The 23446-nt window shown below is 40.1% G+C and overlaps 2 protein-coding genes across 5 annotated transcripts in view; one reads left to right on the forward strand and one right to left on the reverse strand.

Annotated features, from left to right (window-relative positions):
* Window positions 1-4354, reverse strand: part of EDRF1 (erythroid differentiation regulatory factor 1) — a 29723-nt gene extending 25369 nt beyond the window's left edge. For 2 of the 4 annotated variants that reach the window (XM_079976578.1, XM_079976577.1), the window contains exons 1-4: window positions 4074-4345; window positions 3207-3415; window positions 2511-2577; window positions 438-563 (exon numbers count right to left, since the gene is read on the reverse strand). In XM_079976578.1, coding sequence (XP_079832704.1) covers window positions 438-563; window positions 2511-2577; window positions 3207-3415; window positions 4074-4187 — 516 coding nt within the window. In that variant the 5' untranslated portion in view covers window positions 4188-4345. Of the gene's footprint in view, window positions 1-437; window positions 564-2510; window positions 2578-3206; window positions 3416-4073 lie in introns of all 4 variants that reach the window. The other 2 variants (XR_013839071.1, XM_079976579.1) reach the window with 2 other exon arrangements.
* Window positions 4355-5639: 1285 nt separating this feature from the next.
* Window positions 5640-18350, forward strand: TEX36 (testis expressed 36). The gene is made up of 4 exons (XM_079976588.1): window positions 5640-5791; window positions 7708-7839; window positions 15449-15526; window positions 17852-18350. Exons 1-4 carry the CDS (start codon window positions 5741-5743, stop codon window positions 18185-18187), a joined length of 597 nt encoding a protein of 198 aa, XP_079832714.1. The 5' UTR covers window positions 5640-5740; the 3' UTR covers window positions 18188-18350.
* Window positions 18351-23446: the final 5096 nt, after the last annotated feature.

Consider the following 23446-nt stretch of genomic DNA (forward strand, 5'->3'; position numbering starts at 1 on the left):
AGTAATATAAATAAAAAAGCATACAATTAATATTGTAAAGTGTTTTAGTTACCCGACTAAAGATATTCAATTGAATAGGATATTGTATAAAATAAAGCATTTCATATCTATTTTAAAGAGTTACATTTTTACAACTTCAACATCTAAGTTCTTAAATAATTGTTTTAGTGGATATTTTAAAGAACATGATACTTGCATTCCATTTTAAGAAACAGTACTAAATGTAAAACAAAGTGGCTCTATGAAGATCAAGCACTGATGGACATTTTCTGGGTCATAATCCAAGATGTATCAACCTCTGTAGCATAGCTATTGTATTGCTAAGCAGATAGCTACACATCCATAATTCCTATAATGTCCTTGAGGGAAAAGGCAACATTAAACAAGAAATAGAAACACTATATGGCCAAAGAAATAACTACAACTAAGTTTATCACCTGTGATGATCTCATAAAGAGCTCTTGAATATCTAGATCATCTAGTAAGAGAGTTCTCCCAATCCGGTGTACTGCCATACTGACATGAGACTTGCTGTATGGTATCTTAAGAAGCTTTTTAATATTCTGCAGAGTAAAAGATAGACAAACTTTTCTGTTCATTTTCAAACATTTAAGTATATTTTCTACATGGGCCAAAATGGACAGTAAAATATTTAATAAAAGCATCAACTTTAGACCACAATTATCAAATCATATACAGTGGTACCTTGGTACTCGAACGGCTTGGCTCCCAAACAAATTGGCTCCCGAACGTCGCAAAGCCGGAAGTAAGTGTTTCGGTTTTGCAAACGTTTTTGGGGAAGCCCAACTTCTGACGCGGCTTCCGCTTGAGTACAGGAAGCTACTGCAGCCAATCGGAAGCTGTGCCTTGGTTTTTGAATGGTTTTGGGAGTCGAACAGACTCCCAGAGTGGATTAAGTTCGAGAACCAAGGTACCACTGTATCTCAGGGTGGTTCGATTTGTGGCTGAAGGGCCACGTGCCTTTTTGGCAGCCCTCAAGGTTTTTCTTGGCAGCCCTCAGCAACATTTCACACACACACACACACACACAGCCTGGGGGATGGGGTGTCAAATCTGCCCTTGCAACACGCTCTTCTATGCACAACAAGGTAGTGTGTGGCCTTCGGGTTCTATGTCAAAGCACTCTTGCGGCCCACCTGGTATGAAAAGTTGGGCTGCTCTGCTATATGCCAATCAAACTGGAAATATAGCAATCAATTGGCAAACCAGAATCAGACAGTAGAAGACCTCCAATGTCTGATGAGTGGACTTCGGCTTATGCAACAGAACTTACTTTTCTCTGTCCCACCCACCCTGTCCAAATATACTCCAATTAACTATGGTTTGACAGGATGTCTGAGTTGACAGATGACAGTTATGTGTCCTTGCTGTACCTAGAGACTGGAGTGCTGATCAAATTAAAAATGAAGCAAAAAAGCAGCCATGAAACATAGCTTGTCTGAATATGAGAAAGGTCAAATCATGGTTTGGGGTGAGGTAATGTCAGAGTTGAAAAAGTGATGCATCAGCTTTTGATGGGTGGGGAAAGAAGAGTTTCTAATCCTCCTGTTTGTAATCTTCTAATCCTCACCTGGTAAAAGGGAATTTCTTATGTGAAGCAGCAGTCATGGATACTCAAAGTAAAGTTACAGCCTCTCTTACTTGTGTAATATAGATATCTGAACTTGCACAACAGCAAGTGGATACTTTCAACTCTTATTTGATCTTTCAGTGTACCTTTACAAGAGTCAATAATACTAAAAGTAGGATTTAATTAATATTTTAGCCACTAACGGTACCATTATAATGTGTAAATATGTGAGAAAATTCAAGGAGCCTGTGACAGCTCCATGAGGGAGAGTTCTAATTTCAGAAATGATGAAACAAACTGCTTAAAACAATTATTACTATATGATGCCCATCCCTGCTCTTCAGCAGTTTATAAAAACTTTAATTGTGCAAAGAGTTTATTCTTAATTTAAACTTCGAAGTGGATCAGAATTTCGGCTGCTCTGCTTTGTAGCTCCCTGTCCATATGCACATACCAGAAGTGTTGAAAATGATACGGGAGAATGCAGACAGAAGGAGGAATCACAAACATCACCAACACGTACACTTCTATTTACAGAAGCTCTGCTTGATGCAAGCCCCTTGAATGAACAGAATGGCACTTTTGTATCCAGCCCATTGTATAATAGATGACACTTACACATTCTTAAATTAGATGCCATGCACTACACAACTATTCTTCTAAAAAGCAATATAAAATCTCAATACTGACAAAAGTACACCTTTCATGCTGTCAGTACATTGTTTGCTTGCTGATACATGATACATTAATGCAGGTAAAATTGTTGAATAAAATTAAAGTATATAATTATCAAAATCACAACCCAGTTCATTATGGTTATTCATCAAAAGGCTCTCTTTTCCAAAGGTAAGAGCTTTAAAAAACTTAATTTCATTAATAACAACTTTGAGTTAAGTCTTTATTTGCAATGTATACATACCTCAGAATCAGATACAACATCGACATCATTTCCAATTGAGTCAATAAAATCGTACGCCATGCCAAAGCTATTTTTAAAAATAAAAAGTGTAAAGTGTAACATTAAAAGTAACTAGAAATGCATTCTATTGAAGCAGAATTGTATTAGTTAAAGTACTGTATAAATAAATATATTTATAGGTACATGTCAAATCATCATTACAAATCTATTACATAGCAAGATTTTCCTCTCTCTTAAGTGTTGGATCCAGATATCCTTGAGTGGAACTCAACTCATGAAAGGGTAAAATGATATTTTTGCCAAAATCACTTGGGTCAGAGGACCTGAGGACTTTCTGGAACAAAGTGATGCCACAGGAAGCAGTAAAAATAGCTTCTCCATAATTCTGTAAGTAAAAGCATTTGCTAGATTCACAGACTCTTTTGTAAATGAAAAGAAAAGCTTCCCTTGCCAAATAGTTGATAGGAAATAGGATACACAAATACTACCTAACTAGCTTCATTTTTTTAAAAAAAAAGAAAATTAAAATGTTTGATATTTTGATTTTATGAAAGTATGTATGTTATCATTTTTTTAATAGTTAAGTACTCTAACTTGTCACATTTCTTTAAATAGTATTTCATTATTTGCTTTTAATCAAACTTGGGCAACTTTTCTATAGGCTGAGTGGGGATAAATAATTTTTCCAATATTTACCTTGAAAATGGCTTGCCCTTCTTGCTATTACCAAGAATAGTTGCCCCTGCTGGTCCCAGTTTGGCACTTTCGCGTAACCAATTCGCTGGCGGAAGTTTCAGATCAGTCTTCTCTTGAAGGCGGGCAAATGCTGCTTGAGGTGGAGCAGATGAATACTTTACCACAGCACTGCTCTTCACTTCATTGCCCCCAAGAAACAGCACAGAACCCTAGTTTGCACAAACCATAAATAGTTTGGTTAGAATAAGGAGATCAGAGTACAATTACAGGTATTATAACATCCTGCTTGTATTATATTTTTCCATTCAATAAAAAGTCCTGCATGCCCAAACTCTGCCCAGACAATCTACCAACTATATTTATAATGGCTTTGTTTTTAAAGTTTAGATCAGGGGTCAGCAAACTTTTTCTTTTCGGTCCTTTCACAGCATCCCCCTTCCTACTCTTACCCACTTACCAGCTGCCAGCAGTGAACACAAAAACGGTACAAGGGGAACCATAACAGGAAAAGGGGGGATGGGACACGACAGGGGTGGCAGGGAGAGACGACATTAGAAATTCGTCACTTCGCTTATTTGGAGGCACAGCTGAAAGTGAACTCTGACTTTAGCTCTCTCTCTCTCCCAGGAGGGTCCCAACCTTGAACTCGAAGCGTGTGAGGAGAAATTCACGAATTGCCCCCGCTCCTTTCCTTTAAGACAGCGACGGGGGGGGGGGGTGACCGACACGCGGGTTCCACGTTAATTTGGCAACGTGGTTAAGTGACTATGGCGGGGAGACACCGAAAGCACAGAGGCCAGGGAAGGTGCGCTGTGTGGGAGCGCGCGCGCGTAAAGGTCAACAGCCGCCTACGCGGAGTGAGGGTACCTGATTCGGCTCTTCTCGCTCCCCCTTCAGCGACGCCGGGCCAGGCGCGGGTGCCCCCGGGTCGCTTTTCCCCGCTAGGCCCGACTCGGCCCCTGCTCCCCGGGGGTCCCCCATTCGCTTCGCTCCTCCGGCAGCGGCGACCGCGGTGAGAACCGGAAGTTCACTGGCTTCCCTGAGAGGAGATTCCGGCGACCTAGGAAGAAAACCGGAAAGAGCTCGACGCTACCACGCACACCTAGGCTCCGCCCCCTCCCTTCCGTCGCTGCGCTAACTTCGTTTCCTCGCTAGGCTACTCACTAAACAACAGAGGACAGGCTCGCGTGAAAGACAGGAGAACTCTCGCGAGATCTCTTAGGGAGCCGTTCAACTCTCAGTCTGGTTCGGACGCAGAGGATTGGTTAAAACGTGGAGGCGGAGCCAAAAGCTCAATTGTAGTAGGCTCAAAATTGGAGCCTCGCCAATTGACAGTTGGTTGTTTCTTAGTAGTTTTTTCCAGAACTCAAACCCAAGACACTCCTATGAATCCTGGGAAATGTAGATTTAGAGGGGAAACTGTAAAGGCCGCTATGGGCTGAGCAGCAGTGAGGTTGATTCCACCTGTGCCTTCTGCCCACAGAGCTTGTGTGTGTTAAAATTTTAAGTGGAAATAATTAATGCTCGCTCTCTATATCATTTCTTGTGTGGGGGGATCTTCTGTGAAATGGGGCGAATGAAAGAAGTGCCGCCTTGTGCTGAGACAGTGCATGGTGGATTCTCAACCACTCACCCCCAAACATGTAATATCCAAGGCCACGCCAAACAGTGGCTAGTTAGGAGTATCAGAAGGGCAGCCCATTGGACTACCCAGCTTTGTACTGATCGCACACCCTCTCCAGGGGTTACAGTCTCCGAGCGCTGCAAAGCAGGTGCTCTAGCACAGGTCCTTTCCTTAAAAATGAAGTGAGGGTCCAATCGTTATGCTTTTGAGTAAAGGGCTGGGCTAGCTGCACTTCTCTGTGGTTTCAATGAGCTCTAAACATGAATATTTTGCATGCAGAGCAGCGTTGCATGCGTGAAAACTTTCACAGCAGTTGGGTCTACTCCCCAGCCCATCTGTCAACAAACTGCAATTCATATGCATGCGGTTAGCCCTCGTGGTTCTTTGCATTCAGCTGTGTAAAGAGATGCTAAAAGATGTGGCTAATGCATTGAATGCGAGGTTCGCCCGCTCCCCTAGTAAGATGAATGAAGGAGACCCTTCCCCCGGGCTCTCACCCACCCCTCCGCTTCTAAATCCACCCGCGCCGGTGTGGCAATAAATTATAAATCTGCGTGTTTCAACTTCCAGTGTGCCTAGTCGAAGTCAGTGCTGCCTCTTAAAAGCCGGGAAACTAATACTGTAGAGAGAAGAGGCGCTGGCCTTTCTTGAAATAATGAGGGTTTTCTCCGCCTTTTTCATTCATTGCTGGGCGAGCTACGGAGGGCGCTTCTCCACCCGGCCGCGTGTAGGGTAGGTGGGTGATGGAGGGAGTCCCCGGCGCAGAAGACGTGAGCTAGACAGTAGTGACCATGGCAACGAGAGCCGCCTCAGCCTCCTGGAGGGGCCGCTCTCCCTTCCGGCTCCCTCGCGGAGCTGAACCCCGCCAGACTACAGCAGGACTCGGGGCGCGCTGGGTCGTGGGGAGGCCATGCCCAAGGGGAGGCGGGCCAACCCCAGCACCGCGCGGGATGGCGCCTGGGTAAGGCGAAGCTCTTAGAGAAGGAGCCTCTGAGCAGCTCTGCTGGCGTTGGCTGCCTCCTTTCTCTTCACCGGTCGGCGGCGGGTGTTTGTGTGTGAAGGGAAGGGAGAGAAAGGCATAGCCCAACGTCTCAGGTTGCAGCCTGTTGCTTATTTCGTCTTAGTGCTAAATTCCACTAGGAAACAAGGATGGAGTAGTGCAGCTAAGTACTTAGACCTTCACCTATAACGGTCTTGGGGGGCGGGGTGTGTGTGGTGGTTTTATAAGGCCATGTGTATTACTTAAAGGTGTGAAATTTAAGCACACAACATTTATTTTCAAACAAATACGCCAATCCACGGACTTCTACATTCCTGTTAAGTTAGAGGAAAATTCATGTGCAGACCCTGATCTAAAGAACCCCCAATGATACTATGAACTTGTGCAGTTTTGCATTTTGAACTCGCTTAAAATTCCAGCACCAGCTTGGCTGACAGTTCTTTGAACAGCCCTGAGACTTCTGGGTATAGGGCAGTATATAAATTCAATTTGCTCTGATGCTAAACACACTTTCTTGGAAACAAGCATCCTTTTGTTGCAGAAAGGGATACTATAATGTTAAAGTAAAAGTAATGAAATGAGAATATGTAACCATGTATATAACTGGCTACCTCTGACTGGATGGGGTGCCACCTGCAGCTATGAGTATTGGCTTTGCTGTGTCCTGATACCCACATGCTCATCCAGGGGTTGATGTGGGGCCTGTTTGCCATTATCCTCATCATTCTGCCATTCTCTGGATTGTCATTCAGAGCCTCCTGGACTGTGGGGCCCTAGACTTTGGGGCCCCAGACTTTGGGGCCCCAAAGTCCAGCCTTAGCTTCACCAATATAAGGAACCATTCCTTTAAATAAGGGACAGGTAATAACAATACAGGATAAATGGAAGTGTGGACAAATCCTGTAAGAAATCAAGTGTTGGTGGTTGCTTTGGATTTGTTGTCATCATGAAAGTCAAGAATTTCTTAGACTGGTTTCTACAGCTGTATTTTCTACAATAATCTTATCAAAGGTGCACCCTTTCCCCTAATAACAACAACACACACAAAGCAATCCCCCCCCCTTTTTGGGTGCATTTCTATTATTTCTCTTCCCCTGCTAACACCCAGGTTTACTTGTCTAAATATTTGTCTTCTCCAAAATTTTACTGCCCAGTTAGTATGCTGCTCTCCCCCCCCCCCCATTTGCTGAGAAAACACCTCATTACCTTTGTCACTGCTGGCAGTCATATAATGGGCAGAAGCATAACAGCCTCTGAAGTGTGCTATAGTCCATGACAACTTCTGCCATAATAAATTCGTTAGTCTTTAAGGTGCCATAAGAGTCTTTGATTTTTGTTGTTGCTGCAAGTTATTAACATGGCTACCCTTTGGGAAAATATTTTGAAGTTCTAAACTGAAGTGACAGTACAAGGAAGTGTTCATAGCTCTAGTATCAATTCTTCAGTTCATCCTGAAGCGGTTAATAATATGCAGAGCAGGTTTATGACATCACTGTCTGGATCTCTCCTGAAACATGTGAACACTGCAATAACATTGAAAACCCTGTTCCCACTTAAGGTCACTCTTCCACTAGAGTGGACCAGAATTACAGCCCTGCCAATTGAATAGGCTTGCCATTTATTATGAAATTTATGTGCGTTCTACTGCTTTCATCCATATATTTAAATTACCTACCCAAGCTTTGAAAACAGGAATTATATTTTATTTTGCATTTGATATTTGGTTTGTTAAGTGAAAGTAGAGTGGGATTCTTGCTTCTTAATGGAGCCTCTAGGTGTTGCTGCAATACAAATAATACAAACTTGCTTCTACTTTTTATATTTTGTTATGTTTTTATGTTTTCTTTATATTTTTGTTTCTTTTTTATGTTTCACAGTTTGCACAGTCTGGAAAGCTGCAAATATTTCCTGAATCTCTTACAGCCTCTATGCAAAAACAGATACTAAATTTAGAAGCTACTAATCAAATCAACAATAGATTGCCACAGATGTACAAAGTTCGGGAGAAGGTCAGTAAACATTCTTGCATTCATGAGTGTCAATTTGATGTATGAATGTTTGTGACTACTTGCTAGACTGATTATTTATTAGGTAAAAAAACTAAATTAGCTTCAGTTTTAAAAACTGTAAACGTAACTTTCTACCCATATTATTAATCTTGTAATATTCTGGGCATATGTTGAATGTTATTAATTGTACACTGTAAAGTATTACAGAAGTTTTAACTTACAATTTCACTTTTGACTGCACAAATGTAGTTTTGTCCAGTTTATATGCTATAGTATTATACATGTTGATAGTAAAATGTAATAAAATGACTTTTATTTCATTTAGGGCCGTCTTAATTTTGTTTTTTATGTCTTTAAGACTTAAGGATGAGGAACCTGTGGCCCTCCAGATATTGTTGGACTAAATTTTTCAACATCCCTGACCTTTGGCCATTTGCTTGGGGCTGATGGGAGTTGGGAGTCTAACAACAGCTAGAGCAGGCATAGGCAAACTTGGCCCTCCAGATGTTTTGGGACTACAACTCCCATCATCCCTAGCCAACAGGACCAGTGGTCAGGGATGATGGGAGTTGTAGTCCCAAAACATCTGGAGGGCCACAGGTCTTCCATCCCTGCTCTAAGTAGCTCTTATTCAGTACATTATATAAGCCCATCAGAATCTAGCTTCTAATGTATCTTACTGGCATGACAGTCTGGATCTAAAGAAAAAATATATATTAATAAAATAATCTATTAATCTAATCTTGTTAAATATCTGAATATTTTAGAGATGGTACAGGCAATATTTTTTGTCATGGAAACTGGTCTGTATTTTCTCAGGCACAGGTTCATGTGGATAAAAATAGCATCTGAACTGGACAATCACTGATATGATTTTCATGACCATGATGCTATGTCCACCTCAACTTTCCTGAGCAGTGGAAGTTCTAGGGCACAATGCTTATGTGGGCTCTGTTTCCTTTGAAAGGAGATCACTGGAAGCTTATGGAGTTTTGTAATATTTGAGTTCATGTACAAATATAGAGGTTAAAAGTAGGTAGAGGCACAGATTAAACATGCAGATAGACAATCAAATCCACTGCTCCATATAGACCTCCAGAGAGAGGCAACTCTGATGCTGTTAGTAGAGCTAACATAAGCTATCTATCTCAATGCATGTTCTCCTCTCAGGGTGTATATTATAAGGTGCATTCAATGCTGGATGCAGGTGCCTTTTTGTGGTGCTGTACACCTGTCGTCCCCATGTCACCCTCATTTTGTTGTTGTTGTTAATGATTTCATAAAAACTAAATGGAGAGATGTATCACTTCTTCCAACAGAACAGAAAAGAAAAATAGAGAGAAAGCACTATTGATAAAACAACTTTGTTTGTAGATCTGGAATAATTAAAAAAAACACAATAACAGTCATACTGTACAAAAATCAATGAACCTCTTGACCTATGATTGCTTTCTAGTATATCCATTTTGTATGCTTTACATGGATATAAAAATTGTTCAGATTACTGAACAGATATCAAGAATTAGACAGTTAAGGGGTATCTTTCTTATTTAACTGCATATAATTAAAAACATTTACAGATTATTTGAATAATTGCAGCAAATTGCAAGACACAGATGGCAGACAGGATAAACTATTTTTCAAATATTATTAATTTACTTTTTTAAAAAAAAGCAACCACCTATAATTGCAAACAAATAGACCAGGAAATAATGTCATTTGATGAAGGAAAAAGCACATAAATATGGGCTTCCTTAAATATGAGCTGCACAGATTGCCTTGCATTCTGAATGTATGTATGCATGCATGTATACTATTTATTAGCTGATCTTCTGCTTAAACTCTCACAGTGCCTTACAGAATAAAACAATGAAAGCAATAGAATAACATGCAATAAAACATCTACAGATTAGAAGTTGAGGCAGAGAATAATAAAATACCAGCATAAACATATAACACAATCTTAAACACATCTACTCTGAAGTAAGTCCCATTTATTGCAAAATATATTCAATTCAATAGAGCATTTCTTCCTGGAAAGTATTGCAGGCGAAGAGGCTTAAAAGTCCCCAGCAAGTCCTGGGTTTTCACCTGGGGCTTAAAAGAAAACAAAAACACCTGTCTTCCATCACTACCTACCATGTTTGAAATGCAGAGAGAGATAGAGATTGGTGTATTTAAGACAATTTGGATTATAGATTCAGATACCCACCTCTGAGAACATTAGGTATATTAAGATTTTGCAGAAGGGTTTGAATCTGAAGAAATTCAGAATTCGGTGAGATTGAGGGGAAAGCAAAGGAGTATGAGGCAGAGTCCCTTGATAGAGTGTACAGATTGCTTTCCAGTCCCATCACCAAAGCCTGAAAGAGCAAAGGGGCTTCTTTCCTCATGGCTCTGAAGACTATGGAAGGCTGTTTGGGCGCTACAGCTACAATGGCTACCATGTTTACAACTTCCCTCACAACCATTCTATGCCCCGGCCAACTAGGCTAAGCCAAGAGGAGCTAGAGTAGGGTGTGCTCATGACTAGCAATCCCTCTGCTCAGGACCCAAAGCAGAACCACATGGGTTCATGTGGGAAAAGATGGTTCTTCAGTTATGTGACCAATTTCCCTCTGTCTGTTCATTCTTGTTGTAGATTGTATAATGTAGAGGAAGGGAAATAGATGGATTTCACAACTAACTTTCAGCAGTCCAAGTTTTTAAGCATAAGAATACATGGCTGTACTATTCTGTTTTATTAAGCTGGCTAACTCTTTTCTGAATGCACAAGAACATACATAAGAAATGAGTCTCATTATTTCTATATGTAATATTAATTTAGGAGGCATGCCTTCTGTGTTTTTCAAACGTATTTTAAGGATGGGGTTAAATATCACTGTTTCCTTCCCAGTAGAGTGATTTAGTGAAGCTATGAGGGTACATCCCAGAGGTTTTGGTTTTATTTCCTACAGTTCAAGCAGCTGCACACTTTGTAATCAACAGTGGTATCCTTCAAAAGGGAAAAATTAGCAACTTGAAGGGAATTTGTTCAGCTGAAGTAAAACTTGAATGGAATATGCTCTTGCTAAACATCAAACCCAAGTAATGCAACCTTTCACAGGATAGTTCTCTTTGAGAATAAAAAACTGTTTTTTGTTTTTTTGTTTCCAACCTACTACATGTTAAGTTTAATTGGATTCTTTCTTAGTCTGGTGTTTGCTGAGCTCACGGTAACAGCAACCATGTTTTAGAAACAGGAATAGAGCAAAAGGCTAAAGATCTGTGTCTGAGGGTGGAGGGGGATTTATATTTCTAAACCATCTGTCATTTTGGCCACTGATTAAAAGAGGCTATTAAGCCATTGGTCTATTATGTTCTGATCTGGCTTTAATTAGTGTGACATCTATTTATTTCTGTTGTTTGTTTGTTTTTTCCACTGTTTAGGAATATTCTGAGAAGTATGTATGATCCTTTTATGATGAACTAAAACAGAATAGACATGTCAGAATGAGCAGATTGCCATTAGGTGGTATATGATGTCACAAAAACACAGTGTGAGAGACTTGACTTTACTTGAACAATTTTTGAATAACTGCTGGAGAAGGCTTTTCTCCAGTTTAAAAGAAACTGGAAGCTAACTGTGGGCAACAGCTGACTGTCTAATCTCTCCCTGTGAGGCACCACTCTAGCTGTGAGATTAATTAACTTGCTTAGAGGGAGCACTACAGCATTTCCTTAGTTGTATCACATTGTTCTTACTTTTGTTGCAGTCTTGCAAATGGTTTCAAGTATAGCTGAATTATTCAACCATTAAGTTGAATAATTGTGAATTCATTTACTACATACATAAACTGAGGTCCAAAGGTGGAACTAGTTCCATGTACCCAAGGGGCATTTATACTTGTATTTCCCAAAAAACAAAATAAAATAGCCTGCATAGCAAGCAGCTTTTAAAACTGAGGGGACTTTCAAAAGCCGTTTGTGATATGACATGGGGATCTGTTCAAAGAAAAAGCAAAAGTCAAAAATTCCCCAGGGTGTACCCAAGTCCTTGGGGATGCCTAAAGTAGCTCTTTGAATCCTGGTATTTCCCATAGTACATTTTAAATAAGTCCTTTAGTTATGTGTTAGAGGGCCTAGAAATGTTCATGGATATAACTACACTCAGTGGATCTTAAAAAAAAAAGAATTTCTGAAATTTTCGACATCTTCTATCAGTTAATTCTGGTCATTGATTACAGTGGTATTAGGTTAGATATCTAGGCTGGCAGAGCAGATCTTGTTATTTTTTTCGGTTTACCTAGATCCTTCTTTGAAAATTGTAAAACCAGACTCATGGTCTAAAATAGAGAATATGCTGAGAAGTGTTAGGTGGGGCCTGAAAGAAAGCTTTCTCGGTTAAATATAGATAGGTAACTGTGTTGGTCTGCCATAGTCAAAACAAAATAAAAAAATTCCTTCCAGTAGCACCTTAAAGACCAACTAAGTTAGTTCTTGGTATGAGCTTTCGTGTGCATGCACACTTCTTCAGATACCTGAAGAAGTGGTATCTGAAGAGTATCTGAAGAAGTGTGCATGCACATGAAAGCTCATACCAAGAACTAACTTAGTTGGTCTTTAAGGTGCTACTGGAAGGAATTTTTTTATTTTGTTTCAGTTAAATATGTTATCTGATCTTTGCTTTCCAATGCATGTTAGAGAACATAAACTCTTTATTTCTGGAATTCTGTCAATCTGGCAGGCTTAAATAGGTGAAGCCAGCAATATTCAGATAAATAAATTTTTCGTGTGCACAATATTTGCAATTATAAGCAAACATTTTTGCAGTTGAAACAATCAAAATATAATGTTGGAATGCTATTGACTTCTTAGAAAATTTTAAGAATTGTTATTAGTAGACTGACCCTACAGCAAAGACAACATCTGCCTTTGCAGTTTTGTTGCCCTCCCAGCAGTAAAGTAAAAAGCAAACTAATATATGAATAAGCAAGAGATAACATGGCAGCACCAGAAGCCATTGCCACAGGGCGCCCCAGAAATTGCCACAGGCCCCCCAGAAATGTTACTATTGTGCACCAACCATAGCCACATTAGATGGGCGCAGAAGGCACAAGTCACTGCATGGTGATGGTCCACACACCTTCACATGTAAAAACAAAATCCCATACACGAATCATCCAGGAAGAGCTGACAATGCAATGCCCAGTTCAGCTTCCATATGTCAAGATCAGTGTACCTCCAGTGCCACAATCAAGTGAAACCTCATCAGGTGCAGCACATACCAGAGGGGTCAGGGCCTCCTGTAGGAAACCCCAACACTTCACTGAAGGAAAACACTTGTTCAGGAAACCTGCAGAATCAGGGGACCTGATGCATCCCAATTAAATTTACCACCTGGCTCTGGACACTTCACAGTCTTCTCTGGGATCTCAAGAACAGAAATGGGAATGAATAAAGGTGAAAGCTCAAGCTAAACAGTGCAGGAATTCATTGTTAAGATATGCTTAGAATCAAGATCCCGTTAGTACGCCAGTCTTACTACCAGGGTTAGAAACTAGGAGCTAAATGGCACCTTAAACCTAGGTTGTGGACGCCACAATGGAATGTCTAGGTGCACTTTTTTATAACAAGAATACAAAGCTGAAAGTGAATGAACTGCAGCCAAAAATCTTATGTTCATTTTTCACATGGACTAGTCCTCATCTGAACACAGCAAAAAACATAGTCATGCTTCCCTTGCACGTCCCCTTAATATTCTTATGAAGGTCCCACAAAATGCTGCCTTTCTGTAAGGCCAGCTGAGAGGCAGAACCTATCAGCTTGCCTGACGCTGCAGTGATCTTGGAAGTCGAGCTGGCAGGAATTTCTTCTCCAACGCCCCCAGCGCCAGCAGTAATCTGAAATCTTAGGTGCAGTACTGCACCCAGAGCTCAGAAATTGCTCACGCTAATTCAATTCCCAGTTGCAAAATGCACCTAGAACAATGGGAGTTTCGAATGCTGCTTACAACAAAAACCCTCAGTTGTTGCCTGTAAGCTGTTTGTGGAACAACTGTAAGGGTTTGTTCCTTATCAATCATCTAGACAGGCTGCTGTTCAACACTTGGCTCTCTTATGTATTAATCTTTCCAGTAGCACTGGAGAACTTCCCTGCTGGTCAGTAATCTAGTTGTCAGTCATCTTGCTTGCTTGCTGCCTTGCTCCCATGCCTATGCTGAAAGTCCATGGATTGCAATGGATAGAAGAGCAATACCGGCAATTGATTTCCCATGCTACAATATTTCCTGCAGACTACAGTTTGAATCCTGTAGCTTTCCAAACACTGATGGCACCAGCTTAATTTGCTACATCCCTTTTGCCAGGTAAAAATCCAGGACCACAGAGGGAAGGAGAGAGTTCTAACCTAATCATAGCAGTCAGTTCTATAGAACAGGACCATAGAACATGGGGAGCACATAGGCAACAAGCCTCCTAAGAAAAACCAAGTCTCACATAGCACTATCAGTGATTCCACAGAGGCATCAATGCACCAACTCTGTACCAATGTCTGTGTGATGGAAGTGTACATTTTGCAAGGGAGAGGATTACATACACATACTACAAGATACATATATACTACAACAGCAAGCTCACAGTCCAGCCAATCTCAGTGGGAAAGAAATGAAATGAGAATAAGTGGGTTTTGGAAATACATTGCAATGATTTTTGATTTTTGATTAGAAGGCGAAACTTACTTTTGGGGGGTCCTGCTAGCAAGAAATAGCAAATAGCTAGAAACAGCAATTTTAAAAGTTATTTTGAAACATAAAAGTGCAAACTAGCTGTGGTCTTTCATCTCATGATAAATTATGGGAGGGGCTGTGAGCTGGATAAATTGTCTCATTTGTTCTTTTCATCCCCCAAATTAAGGATTTTGTAGCAGGGTGCTGCACTACTTGGCTATTTGGTTCCCTCTAACTCTGTAGTTCCGAATTAAGACTCTTAAAACTGTTTTGTTCTTTATTTGCATTTTGTTGAGTCTGCAGGAGGCAGTTGGCTTTCACTTCACTAGATCACAGAAAATCTTTAGAGACTAGCTTTCCTGGCTGTCGCTTAATATGAGATGCCAGAACTTGGAAACTAACTGTAATAAAATTTAACATGTGTACTTGTGCTTGCTATATTTGAGACTTAGCCATTTTCAATGTATAGTCGGTAATTTGATATAATATATAGCATATAATATATAGCATCTTCTCAGTGGGTGGCACTGAGCTCATAAATCTCAAGTTGATTCAATTACGAGTTTCCTTTTGAAGTCCAGCTTTCATTAGCTGTAGACTCAGCACTAAAAGAAATCTTGGTATTTGTCTAAAAATTTGTGCCTCTATAAATAAAACTGATCTAATTCAAAAGTTTGGGTACTTATGTAAGTGTGTAGATGACTAGGAGAGATTAAATTCTCTTATAAATTTAGTGTATAATGTAATCAATCTGTATTCTTTACTAACAAACTACCAACAAAGAAACACATTACATATAGGCATGTTTACATGAATGTAATATTGGGTTTTGTTGAATATGAAAGCTACAGCAATACTGCACATGCATAACAATTATTATATTTTTCTTGTTTCTATTTTTAGAAACCAGTAAACACATTTCCATTTTCAATCCATGATAATAGACATTGTTTATTGAATGTCGGAGAGTACTTGGATTCTGTAAGTATTGTGTTTTTTGCTTGGGGCAAGGGGCTATTTCTTTTAAGAGTTGCTGTCTCTTTTCCAAGTGAGCAAATTCATTCTCCCTTTTGTAGTATCCCATTTTCAAATGATAGTAGAATTGATGTAAAAAAGAGTGAAAGGCAGAACTGATGACAAACAGATAAAAATACATAGATAAGACATAGCAATTTAAACAAAATGATTAAAGCAACATAAAATCAATCAGAATAACCTCTGCTGCTCCTTACTAGAAAAATAATTTGTCTAATGCATCAAGATCCTACTTAATTAGAAGCTGGGCTAAAAAGTTTTTAGCTGGTACCTACAACCAGTAGTAGGGACGCAGGTGGCGCTGTGGGTTAAAGCCTCAGCGCCTAGGGCTTGCCGATCGAAAGGTCGGCGGTTCGAATCCCTGCGGCGGGGTGCGCTCCCGCTGCTCGGTCCCAGCGCCTGCCAACCTAGCAGTTCGAAAGCACCTCCGGGTGCAAGTAGATAAATAGGGACCGCTTACCAGCGGGAAGGTAAACGGCGTTCCCGTGTGCGGCTCTGGCTTGCCAGAGCAGCGATGTCACGCTGGCCACGTGACCCGGAAGTGTCTTCGGACAGCGCTGGCCCCTGGCCTCTTAAGTGAGATGGGCGCACAACCCCAGAGTCTGTCAAGACTGGCCCGTACGGGCAGGGGTACCTTTACCTTTACCTTACAACCAGTAGTAGCACCATCTAGCTTTCCAGATATAGGACATTACATAGTTTGGTAGGTACCACTGGGAAGGCCTTTTCATTAGCTGTAGAGGTATGACCTTCACTCAAAGATGGTCTGACAAGTAGGCACCCCCAGCAAATCTTAATGGCCAGGTGCAATTTACAGGGAGATGAACCTAGGTCCTAAGTACCGTATTTTTCGCTCTATAAGACGCACCAGACCACAAGATGCACATAGTTTTTGGAGGAGGAAAACAAGAAAAAAAAATATTCTGAATCACAGAAGCCAGAACAGCAAGAGGGATCGCTGCGCAGTGAAAGCAGCAATCCCTCTTGCTGTTCTTGCTTCTGGGATAGCTGCGCAGCCTGCATTCGCTCCATAAGACGCACACACATTTCCCCTTACTTTTTAGGAGGGAAAAAGTGAGTCTTATAGAGCAAAAAATACGGTAATTTGGAGCGTTATTAAGTGGCTTCAAAACTTTGGCTCAGTATAAGATAGGCAGCCATTGTAGGTTCTTCAAAATGGGTTTTATAAGAGTACAACTAGACAAGCGAGTCAATACTATTGTCACAGGATTCTGTACCAGCTACAGTTCACAAATCATTTTCACAGGCAGCTCCAGGTAGAGCACATTAAGTATTCTGGAAGTTACCAGGTCACTGTGGCTGAGCTATCTGTCCAGGAGTGGCCTTAGAGAGTAGATCAGCCATACACTAGCTTCCACTAACAAAGATGAGACCAAGAACACCCACATATTGTGCACAAGTTCCATCAGAAGGAATGCAGCTCTCACCATAATAGGCCATCTACCAAATTCCTGGCTTTAAGGACAACCTACCCAAAAGACATCTGTCTTTTGGGTATTCAGCTTCAGTTTATTGGTCCCATCACTTCCTCCAGAGAGCAGTCTGATGCAATGCTAAAGTGTGATAAATTTTAACGGGTTTGCTTGTTTATTTATGTTTATATCTTGTCTCGTTGCAACATTTAAGACAGATTGCTTGCCCTTAACATAGCTCTTAGAAGTGCACAATAAGTGTCCTTAATCAGAAGAATGGAAATAAATGCTTGCTTTTATGAATTATATAGCTGTCCAGCCTAACCTTGATCAAAATGTCAGACTCAATGGTGTCAGTAAGGGCTACCTCACACATTGCTGTAGAAGCAGGTCAGCATTAAAATGTAGGGTGGAGTTCAATGCTAGGCCTACTTAGAGTAAACTCATCAAAATTAATGAGTATGACTAAGTTTGGTCTATTCATTTCAGTAGGTTTACTCTGCATAGAAATTAGTTGAATTCCACCCACTTCACATTGAGTGAGGCAACTCTACATCTTTTTTCACTATGGAAAATTAAATTGGCCTTGGTTCCCTGATGTGTGATTCAGTGATGTACACAACTGTGCTTCAAGTTTGTTGACGTATATTCGCTTCTCCTGTATATCAGATGAGAATGATATCTTTAGAAATTAATTGTTTATCTGCAATTATCAAGATGCGCTCCCAAATATGCTAATAAAACATTCTGTGATAGTTCTGTAATTAGGGTATATTGTTAGCTACCTTAAACAGTGAGAAAAACCTGAAGTATATGTGTTTTCTTTCATCTCTTTTAGGGACTAGGACTAAGGAAATTTCAACGCGAGACATGCCAACACCATTCAGAAAGCTACCTTTTTTTGGCCCATGAACCCATTCCAAGCAGTACTGACAAGCATACCATTTATCAGACTTCATTTGTCGAGTATCCAAATACCAAGCGGTCCATTCTGGGGCGATTTCCCAAAAGCCATGCAGATAGGTCCTTTGCTTTAAATTCTTCAGCTGCAAACGATTATCTGTGGTTTTCAAAAGGCCATGCCAATCCTAATATTTCAGCTCCTGTCAGGCCTGAGAGAAGCTCTCTCTCTGAGCCTCAGCAACTTTTACCTGCTGAACATTCAACAGAATAAATTTTCCATGTGAAGACACTACTAAACCACATTCCAGTGTGGATTTACAATAGGCTTTTAAAGATTAGCAAACACCACCTTTATCATTCTACTTCCCCCCCCCCCCCCCTGGATCTGAAATTATTTTAAGAAGCTAAGTGGCATTAAAGCAACAGGAATTGGATGAGGGGTTGCATTTATACAGCTGGGTGTTGCTTTTTTAAAAAAGGATCAGTGTATTTGGAAAAGGGAAACACATTTTATGTTTGCCTTGAATATAAAATAACTTTAGTCTTCGCTCTAAAACATCAAGATTTTTCACCGTGTCTCTGGAGGCTTGAGCTATCTCTACCTCCATCTGGCAATCGGTTTAACAACCTGTGTGAATACATGGGATGTTGCCCATGCCTCTGTCATGTCCCTGCCAGGATGAGATGTGTCGGTAAAGATAGCATCTGATCAATCATCTTTAAAGCTGTTTAGAGCTTTGAGGAAAGTGGGAGGCATATCAGTGTAACTCTTGCTATACTCCTTCCCTATTTGCTTACATGCGAAGTTGTAAAGGATACTTTGCGTAGTTGGGAGTTTTCAGATGTTTTAACTGAGGAGACCTATGAATGAAATGTATATTTTTCTCTATTCAGGATGACAACTCATCCTAAGATTGGCCTGGTGCCACTTATTTTGTGGCAATATTATTTATTCTGGAACACAAGAGCTCTCTCTACATGGATGCCATACTGCAAAATATCATGGCACTGTAACAGTTTATAATATATGTACCACATCTCCATGGTGTCATTTATTTTTTGAAAATATTGGCCTGGCAGTTTCACATTAGCTGGTTCTGCAGCATAGCAGCCAACACCTACTGGGTGTTACTCACCCTCAAGGTTCCATAAATGATTTGTGGGTTGTATATTACTATATGAAAATCATTGCTGTGCATGCAAGCATCCTGGTCACACTCAAAGGACAACAATTTTCTAATACATATAAGGTTAAGGATTTCACACCTTAACCAAAAACCCTACCATGGCATGAAACAGAAGCCATAAAATGTCAAAATAGCAAGCAGGTACACAAGCATGACGATTCCATTATGTTGGCATCACATGCATCTCTCTTTATAATCTAAATGCCAGTTGATACATTTTGCTCTTACTTTTTTTTGTAAAGGTGGATCACAATATACTGTAAACAGTACATTAGCTTCTTCCCAATCCATATAAAAATTCCCTCCATCGATACACAGTGGAAATGTCATGTCAAGATAAGTTATTGTGGAAGTTTTCTAAAATAATTTAGTACATTTCCTCAGTAGCTACTGAAATAATGATGATGATGATTTTGTTTGTAAAGGGGCCCCCTATCGAGATGCTTGGGGTGCTGTTGCACAACATTTTGAAACAAAAAACAATTAATGACATCATTAAAACAGTGGCAAAGCCAAGAGCGTGGCATCATTAAAAGAAAGTGATTTCTTGTTTCAAGGCAGATAAAAGCAGCCTGTCTATTGCAGAATCAAAATTTCCACAGCATTAGCCAACAATTTCATCCCCAAGCAGATTCCAAAGTAAAGTGCACGCCAATCACATAATATGTGAAGTACCCCATGCTGTTTGGCACACTCGGGAGGGCAATCTTGGTCCTCCTACAGAAGGAAGAAATGCATTCTTGCTACATTTGTAATGTTTATCTGGGGTTTAGAGTTACAAGTGAATAAAGCAAAATTCATGTTTTGCAACAACAAGAAAAGAGTCTAGCTTTGTTAACTCTATCTACTTCTCCATAATCTAGATTTCTTAAACATTTTCCAATTCTAATATATTTAAAGAGTAATTGTGGGTTCCTGTTTATCATATAAATGTATACATGATGGTAAAGCCTTTTGTACATTTAGTAAACTTGAGTTTTGGTCTTGTGGGATCCAGCAAGTTGAGCATGTTGAATTTACCGAGGAGCAGCAGGAGAACCACCTATATTAGCATGGTGGGAAATGAAATACCCATGTTGATTTCTAAAAGGAGAGCTTAGTGAGTTGGCATTGCACCATCATTGCTGTTGTAATTAGTAATCATACTAATAATGCTGAGTTGATATACAATGATCCCCAAGCATTTTTCTAAGGGAACTCACCAGTGGAATTAGGCTACTGCTCATGACTTACCTGTTGCCCCTCTTGACTCGAGATGTGGCATGCAGAGGTAACTATTTGAAATCAAACTCTATGTCCACCACTTTTTCAACCAACACAAAATATTTCTGCACCCTGATGATGAGGTTGCCCCATAATTTGTGTAACAATATGACCATTCCAATAATCTGAGTTTGTTTTCATATGGAAGCAGGGGGAATGATTTAGTCATAGTTCTGAAAAAGTGGTGTGGGAAATGGAACTGGGTTCCAGTTTCAGTCTTCAAGCTGAAATTGTTTAGAACTCAGTCTGTAAGAAAAATGGCAGAAGAGACTTCTCTCTGTTTACTACATGGGCTAAGCAACCCTATGCACACATATTGGGGAGTAAATCCACAAACACAGTGGGACTTCTAAGTGTAGATATGCATTAGATTGCACTGTAATTCTAGGTTTATTTACCTTTGTTTTAATTTGAGCCAGGGCAACATGGGTTCTGTTTTCAGTGCTATAGCTCATCTCTAAAAAGGAAAACGGTTCTAAGCATGTACAGAGCCCCTTTTCCTCATATTGAGTCATAGTAAACTCTCACATATCTGGAATTAGGGGAAAGGCTTAGAAGCCAAATGGTGTAACTTCCAGGCTAGTTTAAATTGGTCTTTATTTTAAAAAATAATAATCTTAAACCACCAGAGTTTATTCTCTAGATTCTTGAATATCTCACGTATGTAATTTATGTTAAATATGTGTACCATGTCATCAGCACAAGGTCTGTATATAATGTGCTTGCAAAAAAGCTTTTTCTGATGAAAACGTCCAGCCTATTTTCTTAAAGTGCTTTACTATGGGAATAATGTGCTGATCTATTATAAAAACGCAATAACTTCTGAAGCAGTTTTATTTTGCCATTTCCTCCCCTGTAGATTTTTTGCAATATATTTCTAGAAATACTTTATGCACTCTAACACAAAACAATATCTACAGCAGTAATAATAAATTACATGCGGTGGGAATTCAAGCTTGTTCTCGTGTCCAAAGTGATATAGTGGAAATCATTCATAATGAAGAAGAAAGTAATTGTTATGCAGCATTTTTGTATTAAGCATAGCCCCCAAATTATCCTGAGTATACAGCACAATGTTCTTGGGGCTTTGATACAACTAAAGTCTAATAAAATGCATGTGTATATCCCCTTATTTGCATAACTGAAATGCCTATAAATTCAAACTTCTTCGATTTTAAAGGGATGCCAAATCTCAGTCCACTCTCTGAATATGTCCTAGACTCATAATTAATCAAAAAACACCCAAATCAATAAGCATGCAAAATCAATCCCCTTCTGATTCCAGTATGCAAATAAACCACACTGATGGATTTTCCCCAGAATCTAACATTGCTGTGTTCCTTTCCTCTCAGCAGTCACTGTGCCTTTTAATGTTCATATTTTATGCACCACTGCACAAGCAGTCTAAATGTGAGCTCAACACAACTAGTTTAAAATTGTTTGGTGTTTGCCACTCAGTGCAATCTTACACATGTTTACTCAGAAATAAACTACCTTGAGTTCAAAGGGACTTACTCCCATGTAAGTGTGTATTCTATTGTAACATTTTATGCACAACTATAAGTAATGAAACAAAGTCTCAGTAATGTGATTGAAAATGAACACTCCTGCCATTACGAGCCCATTTTTATGGCCAGCAGGAGGCCAGCACTGTGCAATCGCCCATGAGGTAATGTGGCCACAATTCTTCTGTGCCATGTTGCTCTCCTTCCAAGACATAGTCAAAGTGGAGTGCAGTTCAAAAAACTAGGAATAACATCAATCATACCGCCCCCCTTCCAAAAAAAAAGGCCATCAGAAGACTGCAAGGTATGCACCTAGATATGCTTCAGTCTCATGGCACTCCCCTCCCCACCCGAAACTTGAGGAGGTCCCCAGAGTGGGTTATGATGCAGCACAAGAGGTTACAACTAGAATGGGAAATTAGCTATTCACAAAAAACAGACCATGCTTGCATGGAAGTGCTTTTCATTTGTGCACAGGGCTTTATGGATCCCAGCCAATCAGTTTAACCTTATCCAAATTATTCCTATAACCTCTTTTGAAAGTATTACGGAATGAAAACTTTCTTCACATTCTCTCCCTCATATTACGCAGTGTGACTTGTTTTTAAATAAATGCAACCAGTGAAGTCATTTAGGAAAAAAATCAAGTTCTTTTATCCCAACACTGTTTCCAGCATTTGCATGTGAATATGAGCTACCCTGCTGTTTGATTAAACTAGAAGCTTTTTTTAAAGCCTATAAGAATCCAGATTCATGTGCAGTAGAGTCCTTTCCACTTGTATCACAAAGGTTGTTGGAGGAAAAATGATAATATCCTTGGAAGTACATGACTAATGAGAATATATATAGCACTTCTGAGACAGCTCAAATGTATAATTATTGTGAGGATTTCACAGACACATAAAAATAATGATCTTCGGGTAAGTAAATTGCTAGCTACCAATGAAATAAATATGGTCCCTTCAGAATTTGAAATCATTTGGTACTGTAGGTGGTGGGAAATGATTCACCTTAGCTGTTATCTCTGGAACAGTAATGTAGAAATATATCTGCCAGGGCTGGAGCATTTACATTGTTCTTCATATCCTGTGGAGTTTGTCAGAAGATCTCTGGTCCCTGCTGGTTTCTAACCTCTTATTTTGATAAGCCAGAACCCAGCATGAGTCAACAATGGGTTGGAGTAGCTAATATTGTTTACTGTGGTAGGCATCCTGCCCATAATAATTTTCCAAGAAATACTGATGTGTTCAAAGGTCAGGTTGATGTTGAGTGCTAAACATGATTTCATCTTTTTAAGAGTAACATGGATATAGAAGTCTTGGGGTAAAGGTTATATTGTTTTTGCCAGCACCAGTGGCGTAGCGTGGGTTGTCAGCACCCGGGGCAAGGCAAGTAATTTGCGCCCCCAACCCATGGATTTGTGCCCCCTAAACCGTGGATTTGCGCCCTCTAACCCTAACCCCCAGATGTTGCGCTTGGTGCGGCCGGCCCCCCCTGCACCCCCCATGCTACGCCACTGGCCAGCACTGGTCAGGTCATAATAATCTGTGCAGCCTAGATCAAGGAAATCTGATA

The sequence above is a fragment of the Podarcis cretensis genome, assembly GCF_951804945.1.
Source record: "Podarcis cretensis genome assembly, chromosome: 5".
NCBI lineage: Eukaryota > Metazoa > Chordata > Lepidosauria > Squamata > Lacertidae > Podarcis > Podarcis cretensis.

Coding starts and splice junctions, on each gene's coding strand:
- TEX36 (XM_079976588.1), top strand. CDS start 5,741: ATGCCCAAGGGGAGGCGGGCCAACCCCAGCACCGCGCGGGATGGCGCC. Junction 5,792..7,707: donor CCGCGCGGGATGGCGCCTGG/GTAAGGCGAAGC, acceptor TATGTTTCACAG/TTTGCACAGTCTGGAAAGCT. Junction 15,527..17,851: donor TCGGAGAGTACTTGGATTCT/GTAAGTATTGTG, acceptor CATCTCTTTTAG/GGACTAGGACTAAGGAAATT.